At 35.2% G+C, this 13,658-nt stretch overlaps 1 protein-coding gene across 4 annotated transcripts in view; it reads left to right on the forward strand.

Moving 5' to 3' along the window:
* LOC139137421 (uncharacterized) overlaps window positions 1-13,658 on the forward strand; it is a 63,749-nt gene that overhangs the window by 37,500 nt on the left and 12,591 nt on the right. For all 4 annotated transcript variants that reach the window (XM_070705513.1, XM_070705512.1, XM_070705514.1 and 1 more), the window contains 5 exons: window positions 952-1,104; window positions 1,784-1,969; window positions 2,987-3,078; window positions 6,554-6,680; window positions 8,554-8,700. In XM_070705513.1, coding sequence (XP_070561614.1) covers window positions 952-1,104; window positions 1,784-1,969; window positions 2,987-3,078; window positions 6,554-6,680; window positions 8,554-8,700 — 705 coding nt within the window. The remainder of the gene's footprint in view (window positions 1-951; window positions 1,105-1,783; window positions 1,970-2,986; window positions 3,079-6,553; window positions 6,681-8,553; window positions 8,701-13,658) is intronic.

Consider the following 13,658-nt stretch of genomic DNA (forward strand, 5'->3'; position numbering starts at 1 on the left):
TCAAATTTTCTGAGTGGAATTGCTGCTTATATAACTGATAGACGTATATGTGGTCAGTTTTACAGGTTTGACCTGATAGCATACAGTATCTCTCATGTGATATTTTTTTGTACTTTTGAATAACTGTACTTGAAAAGAGAATTACAACAAAGAAATGAACAATTCTGTGAAAAGATGTGACTGATTCTGTACTAAAATTAAATAGACTCTATCATGGTGTCATTAACATCGGAAAATGTTCTTGATGGAGTGGCAGTAGTAGGCAATGGTATACAGGTTTGTCGGTTTTGCAAAGTTTTCCGTTTAACATTACTGAGTAGCTCCTCAAACCCATTTGATTTCCCATTTATTAACCCTTTGAGTGCAGTACCTCCCACCAAAATTTTAGTGCAACATTTTATCAGTTTTTAGGAATTTTTCAGTAATTTTTTGGATAATTTTGGACCAAAAGGGTTTCACATTTCATTGACTACAGTTTCTCATTAAAATTTTGGCAAAAATCTGGAAAAATTTGAGTGGGCTACATTTTATAAAGGCGACAAAAATTGACTTTGGCACTCAAAGGGTTTATTAAACCACCAGTGTATGTAATCTTCAACTCATTTGATTTTCCCAACCACCACAGTGTCATGAAACCCCCTATAGCTCGTAATTTATGGTCTGATAACCTACTGACATATATTTTCACCTCGTAGCATTAAAACTATGTCATATGTAAGACAAATGGTGTTTAACTAATTCCAAACATGCATCAGAAATTATGAATGAAATATTCGCTGCCGGCATACCAACCTTCTCTCGCCCAAAGATATCCACTTGACCCTAAAATAAAAGGGCAAGGCCATTATAAGTTGATATCATGTGTCCAGCCACCCAGTATGTCAGTATCTGTTGTCTGGTATGGATGAGTAACATGATGGTGTGATCTTGTTGATGAATTTTTGTAACTAGATCCCAGTGGCTCTGAAATGTTTGAAAAGTGAGACACTCTGCCAGCCGGGGATGTTCGAGGATTTTGTCAAAGAGGTGAATGCCATGCACTTGTTGGATCATCCGCATCTTATCCGACTGTATGGAGTGGTCCTCACATCGCCATTTATGATGGTAAGTTTTCAACTTTAGTCGGTTGAGTTGGTTTTTTGTTCCGGACACGACACTCATTCACCCTTTTACCATTATGGTTTGGCCCAAATTCAATGTTATCAATGGTGATTGTGGACCTGTTCACAGGGAATCAGGGGGGTGGACAGGTTAAAGTAGACAGAGTAAATCATCAGAAGCTAAGGTCATGTCTATGTTGTCTAGTCTAAAAGTAACTTTTCAAATTAAGATATAGATAATGATCCAGTGCCTATGAATGGAATAATATTGAAACTCAAAAAAGCAACAATGCAATAACTTTTTGATTCAAGCGATTTTTTTACTTCTCTAACTTTTCAAACAAAATCAATGAAAAGATAGGTATAAAGTATATGAGATTGCAAAACTAAGCCCTGTAATCGAGCATTGATGTACTTACAATGCCAACAACAATCGGTTTTTTGTGACTTTTATTATCGAAACAAACTCCAAAAGCTAGATTTTCTGGAGCTTTCCCTATGTAGTTTGGTCGATGGCATCTTGAACAATGAGCGTCTCAACCATATTTTTTTTACATCCCACCAACCCCTTTAAAACAACAGTAGTGAAAAAATCATCAAATTCTACATATATTGGCTCTTTAATGTTTTCATTGGAAAGATTTAATTGTATCTACAAGTGTTTATTTTATATCCTTTCATAGGTGACAGAACTAGCTCCACTTGGTGCTTTGCTGGACAGACTACGACGTGACGGTCAAAAATTGCTGATTTCAACTCTACATGATTACGCAGTGCAGATTACACAGGGTATGAGTTACCTTGAACTCAAAAGGTACATCCATAGGGATCTTGCAGCCAGGAATGTACTTCTAGCATCCATGGAAAAGGTAATTCCGTATCTTCAGTCTTTGAAAATGACTTCTAGCTCTATGCTCGGTTGTTTAAGGCAGCATACATCATGACATTGAACAGCTTAAGACTTTTGCTTAACCCTTTGAGCGCCAAAGTCAATTTTTGTCAACTTTATAAAATGTGCCTTGGTCAAACTTTTTCCGATTTTTGCCAAAATTTTGATAAAAAATTGTAGCCAATGAAATGTGATATCCACTTGGTCTAAAATTATCGAAAAATTATAGAAAAATTCGTAAAAACTGGTAAAATGTTGCACTAAAATTTTGGTGGGACAAATTACAGCACTCAAAGGGTTAAACTTTCCATATGGAAACTTAAAAGTGGTCCCGTTTGAAATCAAGAATCAAAATCACCGGTTACAGTGCAAAATTTGGTAATAGAGAAACAAATCACCCAAATTTACAATCACTTGAAATTCAAAATGCTGCCAATCCTTCTGTTAATCCTATGGGAAAATTAAGTTTTGATTTTCACCAAAATAAGCTTTTGAAAACTTATATATTCCATGAGGTTCAAAATGAGAACTACAAGTGATGGACCAAAAAATGAATTGTAAAAGTTTAAGAGTCTGAATATCTGTTCCAAAGTCGCATTGTACCTTAAGATATTTCTATGTAACATATTTTGTCACGTTTCCGTTATTTGAGATTGTCAGCTCATGTATTTACATTGAATGAGCCTTGGGAACAGATCTTCCGACACTAAAATTTTTACAATGCTTTTCTAATCCAGCGTCTTTGTAGACTCATTTTGAAACCTGTAGAACAAAGGAAATTTTAAATCATCTTGTTCTTTTCGAAATTGAAAACATATTATTTCACAGTTGAGTTAATTAGAGAACTGCCATCATGTTAAATGAAAGTAAAATGTCATGTAATTTATTTTCCTTCTACCAAAATTTCCAAGTTGACGGTGACACAGAATGGTTTAAAATTTCTGGAGGAACAATAGCATCGAGTTTAACGATTAACAAGAAGTTTTTCTGTCAACAGGTGAAAATTGGTGACTTTGGATTGATGCGAGCACTCCCATCACAAGAAGATTTTTATGTCATGACAGAACACAAAAAAGTACCTTACCCATGGTAAATATTTGTTTGTTTATTTTCCGCAAACTTCTTGAAGCCTTGAATGCAAATGTAAAAAAATGCATGTAAATTTTTTTGTAGTTGCAGAGTTTGATTCATTAAGTTTTTGAAATGTGAAATGGAACCAAAAACAAGATCTTTGTCTTGCTGTGAGAAACGAATACTCTGGAATGTGGCATAATACCCAGTATTGTAGTGTATGTTTTCATTTGATTATGCAAATCCCAGAACGTAAGTTGTTGCTCTATTACATTGAACACCTGGCACAACCATGAATGCTTGATTACCTTGTGGGATGAATGCAGACAACAAAATTGTTTATTTTGTCAGAAATAATAATATTAGTGCTTCGGTAAAGCATTCACATCCAGAGCCCAAGGTAGTGCTTGACAAGTTGTGATAGACAGGTTGCTAGCCTCAATATTTAGAACAGGTTGTTCAGAAATGTTTTGGACTTGGTGGACTGACAAAATGTCCTCAGCAGGCAGCCAAGCTAGGGGGTTAGATTATAGACGGTGAATGCCCAATAATGGATGAGACAGCTTTCGATATAGGCAAATCAGAGAATAGCCTGTCAGTTTGTCCACTGTGAGGGTAAAACTATACACATTATGAGGGTAAATCCACTGACAGTCTTCTACTGTCTACGGTAAATCTGAGAATGGTTTCAATATAGCTCTCAGCCCTTTTAAGTCTACAATATCTATAAATGTAGATGAAATGAGCCTTATGTTTACTGTAATTAAGGTATTCTGCTTTGAATAATATGTGAAAAACTTGTGATTATTGCACAGGTACATAGCTCAGTATTTATTAGTCCCCACGGACACCGTCCGGGGGGACTTATAGGTTTGGTCATGTCCGTGCGTGCGTCCGTGCGTGCGTGCGTGCGTGCGTGTGTGCGTGCGTGCGTCCGTCCGTTCACACAGATATCTCAGAGATGCAAGAAGCGATTTCATTCAAACTTGGTACAAGGATTACTTCATATGTCATACAGATGCACGTCGATTTGTTTTGGGATACGATCCAATATGGCCGCCAGGCGGCCATTTTATTACGATTTTTTCATGTACAGAGCCATAACTCAGACATGTCTCAACCAATTTTATTCAAAGTTGGTACAAGGACATTGACCAATGTCATAGATATGCACGTCAATTTTTTTTGTGATACGATCCAATATGGCCGCCAGGCGGCCATTTTATTACGATTTTTTCATGTACAGAGCCATAACTCAGACATGTTTCAACCAATTTTATTCAAAGTTGGTACAAGGACATTGACCAATGTCATAGATATGCACGTCAATTTGTTTTGTGATACGATCCAATATGGCCGCCAGGCGGCCATTTTATTACGATTTTTTCATGTACAGAGCCACAACTCAGACATGTTTCAACCGATTTTATTTAACGTTGGTACAAGGACATTGACCAATTTCATAGATATGCACGTCGATTTGTTTTGTGATACAATCCAATATGGCCGCTAGGCGGCCATTTTATTACAATTTTTTCATATACAGAGGCATAACTCAGGCATATCTCAACAGATTTTATTCAAAGTTGGTACAAGGACATTGACCAATGTCATAGATATGCACGTCAATTTGTTTTGTGATACGATCCAATATGGCTGCTGTGTGGTCATTTTGTTACGAGTTTTTCATATACAGAGGCATAACTCAGGCATATCTCAACCGATTTTATTCAAAGTTGGTACAAGGACATTGACCTATGTCATACATATGTATGTCGATTTTTCATGTGATACGATCCAATATGGTCGCTAGGCAGCCATTTTATTACGATGTTTTCATGTACAGAGCCATAACTCAGACATATTTCCACCAGTATCATTCAAAGTTGACATTGACCTATTTCATACATATGCTCGTCAATTTGTTTCACGTCATGTAGCAGTAACATGTCAATTATTGAAGTTTCGTAAGTAGGCTGATATGTCAAGAAATATGTACTGCATCAAATTCATGAAACTTTATACAGACTGTTAACTGATGTTAAGCTCACATTGCTTTAACATTGAAAAAGACATTTATCAGTGTCATTTTAATTAATTTGTAATTGCATAAGTAATGAACTTTCCTAATTAGGGTGATATAGCCACAAATTAATACAGCGTCAAATGTGATGAAACGTGATACAGATGTTGATCTCATAGTGTTGTAAATACTGCATCAAACTTTATGAAATATGGTACCAGTGATAATCTGTTAAGTGTTAGAATTGTATGCAAAAATGTTTTGCAACATCCTGTTGATTAATTCCTAGTTGACTCATTTTATGAACTTTAGGATGGTGGCCTACATTGGTTTTATGTTTTCATCACCATGGAACTCATTCTTGGCCATTGAGCGCCATTTGTAGCAAAGTATTTTTATCACAGACCTAATTAATGAAGAGGACTCTATCCTCTCTGAGGACATGTAATCAAAGTACCCATTATTAACAAGTGGGGACTGTGTCATCAACGATGACTTGTATATATTTATAGCTACGTGGAACTTACATTGTCTGTTCTAAAACACCTCCTGTTTTCAAGAGAAGCCATGGGTCATTTGAAAAACACTATGAAATAATCATTTCTGATTGCAAACATTCCAAGTGCTATGAAGATGTTGTCTTCATGGGTGCATGGGTGACCTGTGTATAAGGTTCAGTCTTGATAGTAGAAATAATGTCAAAATCGATGGTAGAGAAGAAATACCAGTACCATTTGACAGAAAATTTGTATGTCATTGCCACAATTTTTGAAAGAAACCATGACCAGAAATGTCTTCTCTTGGTCTTACAGTAAAAAAAAAATGAATAAATAAATAAAAATTATATGTAAAATGTCAGATTTCCCTGTAAAAAATTGCTTGGTGTACATTTTGTCAAATTATCAATAATGGTGGTTCGATGTTGTGTTTTATAATAAATGGATGTCAATGGCTGAAATTTTATTGAAATATTATCTGTTAGAGGTTGCATTAGCATCAAATATTCGGACCCAAACATCAGTTAATTCTCTCAAACTATTCCATTTATTTAAGTACAATATCTGGTCATAGCCATTACTACTGGATAGTAGGAGTATTTTGATTCGTTCTCTAGCAGCTACACCCTTAATTGAAGGTATTCCCAGCCAATCAGAATGTTTTTTTGCGAATTAGTAGTGTGGACTGGATTACAAGCTTTTGAAAGCAAAAATTTGCCCTCAAGCTATGGTAAAATATATGGGCCTGAAAGAAACCATTGTCAAAATAAATTGATGTAGGACATGTTACAGCAAGCACCCACAGAAAAAACAATTTTTCTGTTTTGATAGAAAACCACATGTGTGTGGTCATACTCACCAGACAAAAGATTCATTTTTGAATCCGAATTCTAATATACCTGCGTGACAGAGGAGTTCTCTATTTCAGTCGTGTTTATGTAAATTAGTCCTTCACTTATTTTGCTCGTTTCAGGTGTGCCCCGGAGAGTTTGAAGTGTCGTCAGTTTTCGCATGCCAGCGATACATGGATGTTCGGTGTAACATTGTGGGAAATGTTCACGTTTGGCGAGGAACCATGGCTTGGATACAGTGGTGCTCAGGTAAGATGCTGTCAGCATTGCTTAAGTTCATTCTCTCATTATTGCATGTCGTGTAGTGTTATTGCCTATTGTATGTGCCTGTTGTACGACATTATGTCGTACAATGTTATGTTGTAAGCATAATGTTGTAAAGTAGTATGTTGTACGGAGTTATTACCTGCTGTAAGAATTATTACCAGATGTCCCAGTAAGTCATAGTAAGTTAGTTAAGTTGATTGTAGTGACATGAAATATCCATAATGCTAAAATTACAATTCGGCATACAGTTAACACCTCCCAGCCCAGTGAGCTTATATGTCATTTTAAAGACAGTACAAGTTTTTTGAAAAATCGAATCAAGTCATAACTACCCAATAGTATTTTCTGTAACTTTTAGGATTTGCTTTGTCTTCCAGTTGATGTAGGAATTTTTGAAGTTTCTTAGAAGTCTGCGGTATACCAATATCAATACATGTACTTTGTAAACATTTTTGAGTAATAAAAAATCTCTTTAGTCTGTGGCAAATCAAATGGGTGAAGTTTGACCTGGTGGCTGTCGGGCATTATCAAGTGTTTTCAAATCATGATATATGACTGTAATTTGTGTATGTAAAACTTGATTTTGGCTGTGCTACAGTGCAGGCATTTGTTCTTCTATACCAAGTTGTCAATACACATACAGCTTTCTAACAGTAATCCACTGCTGCAATTCATCCTCATGGCTTTATTTTAGAAGTAAAGTTTCGTCCTGAGGTGAAATGATGAATTTTCTGGTCAACAAATATTAACTCTGTGTTAGATTACTATTAGATTATTTGCTAATTATGAAGGTATTAGTTGTAAATCAGTCATTGGGAAGTGTGGAGTACTATAGTTTGAGTGCTGTATTTTTACCCACCAAATTTTAGTGCAACATTTACCAATTTTTATGAACTTTCTGTAATGTTTCTGATAATTTTAGACCAAATGAACACAACATTTCATTGGCCACAATTTTTTATCGAAATTTTGGCAAAAATCTGACAAAAATGACTTAGGTAATATTTTATAGTGTGACAAAAATTGACTGTGGTACTCAAAGTGTTAATATGATAATCCTGTCTTCTGTAATTTGTTTATTTTTTCAACCCAACTAAAATTAGATTTTTACAGTTTTTCTGCAAAACTCTTCATAGCCTGCATGCATGGTCGAGTTTACAAGAAGTTTAGACAACAAAATCCAAGTAGCATAATTCAAAATTCACTTTGAAGGCTTTTTATCTGGGCAGTGAAGTGAAAAGTGCCAGTACTATTTTTATTGTGTATTCTGTATTAGAATATTGAAAATATTTAATGTTCATGACTGTTTGTACTGACATACTGAAAGAAACAACTGTGAGTTTGTTAAAATATTAAAAAATTTTAGGCAATCTTTGACTTCTGTATGTATGTAAATATGGTGATATGAATTACATATAAATTGCTTATCATCGTAGCAGATGTGTCTCTGTTGTGTGATTTGTAGTGGTAACATTTGAGCGCCAAAGTCAATTTTTTCTGCCTTTAAAAAATTTATCCCAGTCAATTTTTTTTAGAATTTTCACCAAAATTTTGATTAGAAACTGTAGCCGATAAAATCTGAGGACCATTTGGTTCAAATTATCAAAAAAAAAAATACAAATTCATGAAAATTTGTAAAATGTTGCACTAAAATTTTGTGGGAAAAACTACAGCACTCTGAGGGTTAAAGTAATCATACTGTGGCAAAGATTTTCAATAATATTGTCCTGTGATTTAAACACTATATCTGCGAATATACTCTGTGACCGCAGGTGAAACAAAATGTTTACTTTCTTACATGCTTGATGATAGTCTCATGATGAAAAACCACTTCCCTCACTCCCATTGTGTGTAGATTCTACATAAAGTTGACAAGGAAAGTGAGCGATTACCCAAACCAGACAACTGCCCTCCAGAAACTTACAAACTGATGAGCCAGTGTTGGGCCATAAAGCCCGAAGACAGACCCACATTTGAAACTCTCAAAGAAATGCTGCCAAAGGTGAGTCTCGCTTTCCTTTTGTCAATCTTCTCCTATTTCCTTCAACTGTTTTTGCTTATTCACATATTTTTTGTGTTACCGTAATGTTCCATGTATATGTTGACTGGTATGTCTGAGTACATTGTGTGAAGAAAACACGAATATAATAAGGAAAGAAAAGTGCCCTGTGTCTTGTATTATTTTAATGTTATACATATGTTATTTATGTATGTACGTGTTATGTGTAGACATACATGCATATGTGTTTTAAAATTAATGAAAGGATACTTGGATCTTTGTATCTTTGCATGTTTGTACATATGTATTATATATTTTTTAATATATATTACATTTGTATTATATGTGTGTGTGTGTGTGTGTGTGTGTGTGTGTTTGTACATAGATAGTCACAAGTAGCTGTATAGCTCTTCAGTTTTATTACATTTGATCTGGATAGAATTTTATACAATCTTTAAAATGTAAGAAAATACACAAACACGCATTCATGGACACACTCATTACAACTTTATTATTACTGATAGTAAGGACTTTCATTCATCATAAGGTCATTCCAGGTAACAAGCCATCGGTCTTGTTGCTTATGGTCATACATATATTATCATACAGATGTGTAGTATTTACTGGTTTTGAAGACTTTTCGCTCAGTATTGAGAGAAATGAAAATAAGAAACAAACAAACAATACAAGCAAAGTGATAGTTGGATGCGTGACTTTTTGTCTGTTTGATTTGATATTGTGTGGTTGGTCTTGTTGTACTTTGATAAGATCTAGCATCTGAGATATGTGAACTGGTGAAAATGTTGAAGTACCAATTGCTGCCAAGCAGAGTGGGCAGTAAAATGATGCAACAATAAATCAATAAATTTGGTTCAAGTTATCTTTACAGAATGGGCCTGTCCTAATGTTTTTGTCATCATGACATTGTATCTGTCACATTTCGGAAATTGCTCGGTGTTGATATCACTAATTTCGTCATTCAAATATGAAGTGATAAAAAAATAAACATCCTATCTTTTCAAGTAATAATTGCAAAACTTCCTGTGAATGGGTGATTTATGACCAAAACTGACTCAGTCCAAAAGGCCGTATTTGATGAATAATGGGTGTGTGTATTACACAGCCTTATTGGGTGAAAGTGCAGATTGGCCGATAAAAAGTACATTACCAACAGATCACCAAGTTTGTCACATACAGTGAGTTTAATACAGATGGCTTATAATCATATTTTTATCATCATGAAATTGTATCTCCCACAGTTTGGAAATGCCTTCCTGTTGTTGTCACTGATTTCCTAATTCAAATATGAAGTGAAAAAAATTAATCATCTCAGCTTATCAAGGAACAATAAAAAAAACTTCCTGTAAAACAGACAATTTATGACCAAAACTGACTCAGTCCTAAAGACTGTGTTTGACAAAAGATGGGTGTGTGTTGTACGTAGCCTTGTACGTGGCAGACTGTATCTCATGTGGCCCTGTGGAGGTATTGACTGTGAGGTAAGGTACATTGTATTTGGCCCTGAAGTGGGTATTGTGTTTTACTTTGCCTTGTATGAGGTATTGAGTATGACAGCTAGTCTAGTTTAATGCAGCGTATTTTTTTAGTCTGTCTCACCACATTTACACTTGTGCTATTTTCGGTATGGAGGACAGTCTATTCATAAACATTCTTACTCCTGAAAGTCAGTTTTAATGTACATATCTTTCATTTTCATAGAACATTACTTAACTCTTGTACTTGTGGTACCGTATTTGTCAAAGTGAGACATAAATGCCATAGCTGGTTACTGGACTGTAAGATAAGCAACAGTAATTCTGATTGGTTACTAGAGTGTAAGATAAGTAATATTAATACTGATTGGTTACTGGAAGGTTAGATAAGTAAGGAATGCTGATTGGAGCTAATGGATGGCATTGGTTCTGTGGAATGAATAGTGTCATTGCAATTAACAGTTACAGGTGTGTTACATAATATTGGTGTTGCCAAATTATAATATTTCACTCAAACAAAAATGTTATTTTTAGAAAATCTGCAAAAAAGAAACCATGGCAATAGACAGCTTTTGAGTAGACTTTATTAATATTTTCAGACTGAAAACAGTTAAATTCTATAAACTCCATGGGGTTTATTGTTTCGTAAACACAGTAAGCTGACTCATTGGTTTCATTTAGTGACTTGGCTTGTACTCTGATGGATGGAGATCTATTCAATATTGTTGATGAATGTAAGTTGAGAAGTGAGTTCCCCTTTGGCAAGTGATTTGAATCATCAGTTCTTTCAGTGCGTCACAGGTAATCGCATTGTTCGTCTGCTCAATTATTTTCAGTTTCAAGTACCAATATCCTCACTAAATCACCTCTTTATAAACTGTCGGGTAGATTGCGAAGGTGATCCGCGTGTTCAATGTATTGGTGTGAGTCTGCATGTGTGTGTTCATCTATATACACTGTATATACGTACTAACCATTTCAAACAATTCTTAATTAATGCGGGAGAGAATAGAAGAAATCTGTAAATTAACTATTTATTTTTACATTATGCTAGCTGGGTATCTAATACCATAGTATCATTACATGTTCTGGTAATGACGTGCCAGGTTTTTATAGTTCTTCATCAGTTCCTTACAATTACATTGTACATTCTATATGTAATTTGCTGCTTCTATTGTTTAGGTGAGCCTGTATTTCAAGAGGGGGCAAGACTGAAGATTGGTGGACACAGAAACATTTTTTTAGAATTGTTAGTTACCTAGGGAATCCACTCATATGATCACTTATTATTTCGAACCCCTAAGAAAATTTGTTTTAGTTTACAACCAAAGTACAAGTCCACTAACCTTCAGTCCTCCCTAAGAGGGTAGCAACAAATGAATAAATAAAATAAATAGATATGTGGGGTTGTGGTTGTGTATATATGTGACTGTGTGTACACCTGTACTTGTGTGTGTCTGTGTGGATGTACATTAGTGTTCACGCAGTCAAAGTGTCACTGTGTGTCAGCATGTGTGTTTGTATTTTTTTTATTTTTGTACAAAAGAAATTGGAACATTATAAATGCACAAAAAATCAACAGTTACACTCAGTGGAAAAACCAAAATTGTAAACTTTAAACATCCCCCCCTTCCCTGCAACAGTATTTAGTATGACCCAATAGATTTCATTAATGTGGATGGACTGTTCCTTTTGAATACAGGCGAGGCATCAACTTCTAAATGCTACAATATGACATTTATTTGAAAGAGGAATTTAAAGTTGTAGTCCTCATTCGTTGAAAATTACATGGCTGAGTTTTTCGACTATATATCTAAATTTCTCACATCAATTTCGAAAATTAAAGTTAAGGGAAAAGAAAATTAAAAATGTTTGATTGGAGCCAGCTGTGATTAGTAAATATTTTGTAATGGACTTTAATTAATGGGGTTTAATTTTCTTATTTTCATGGTTAGTATGAAAGAGTTTGAATGTACAGCTATGAAAGAGAAAAATATTGACACAAGACTTGAAGAATAATATATATGTGTGTGTGTGTGTGTGTGTGTGTGTGTGTGTGTGTGTGTCACTGTAAAATGTAACTGCAAAGGCTGTAAGTTGTGTTTTGTTGAGACCATCCAAATCTAAGATTGTTTTATATATATATACACAGGGCTCGAAATTAGCGGTAGTCCCGCGTCCACAGACTACAAACTTTTCTCTGGGGCTACCAAAACCCATGAAATGGTAGCCCACACGGACTACCAAAGCCTGGGACATCATTAGTGGGCGACATGATGTTGATCTCCGTGAGATGATCGACGCTCATACAGTCAACACAGCTGGACACAGAAAGGACAGACTATGACTTTGTTATGCAAATTGAAAGGCGACAGTGCAGTCGAATTTGTTGCGACAAACTTTCAATAAAATATTATTATCTGAACTAATGTACTTGGATGACAGGCTCGGAAATGATGGCCAACGAAAATTAATTTTCATAGTTATTTAATCACAATGTATCAATCACAATTAAACACAAAATTATTCAAACTGCAAAGAAAAGCTGTCGGGCCATCCACAAATTACGCTTTCCGAAGTGTACGAGATCATCCCATGACAGTGTACTATATATGGTGGAGAAATATAGCCAAAATTGCCACGAAAGTATTAGGAACATAACTCAACCAAGTTGTCATGCTGAAATTCATAGCCAACGTATTTTTAGTCATGTTTATCAAAATTTGCTTATACGCTCTGCGTATGTGTTAATAGGTCGTCAAACTTTGAGGCGTCACCGTGGCCGTTGTCCACTACATATGCTACACCGTTCTCCTAAGCTATGATACGCGGGTGTTGATGTCAAATGACTAGAAAATTCACCTCCTGGATAGAATCTTTAAAAATGAATCTTTCATTGTCTGGATATAATTAAAAATATCCTTTAGGCCAGAGAAAAAAAATCTTGTTCATCGGATTTTTGGACCAAGTTCCAGGAGCGGCGAGCGAAAATTTTTTTTTAATTTTTTTCTAGGCCGAAGGTAAACGCGCTCTCTGGCATTTTTGCACAGATGCAGACAAGGCAAGATAATTGTTTCCCTTTTTGCCAGAAATATCTCAGACAAGAAACACTGATACTGGTGACTGAATTCAATACTATATTTCCCAACAATAACATAGTGTTTGCACAACATATTCTGAGTATTTCAACATTCTCCCAGAATAAAACTGAAATGTACAGCAAATCGCTGAAATCCAACAATTCAGTATTGTCCTTTAATATTGTCCTGGTGGGACCTAGGATCGGAGTGAAGTTCAAATGATACTTTAACATCGACGCAACCATGTGTTTTGTCATTGCCGTAAATTTTTATACTTTCGATGCAATTTTCATTCAATCGGATGCACCGTCCATCTGCTGTCACGATCTTGTTGAACAAATCGCCTAACGTAATATCAGGACAAACACTGAATAGCGTCTTTGGAACT

Source organism: Ptychodera flava, chromosome 7 (genome assembly GCF_041260155.1).
Source record: "Ptychodera flava strain L36383 chromosome 7, AS_Pfla_20210202, whole genome shotgun sequence".
NCBI lineage: Eukaryota > Metazoa > Hemichordata > Enteropneusta > Ptychoderidae > Ptychodera > Ptychodera flava.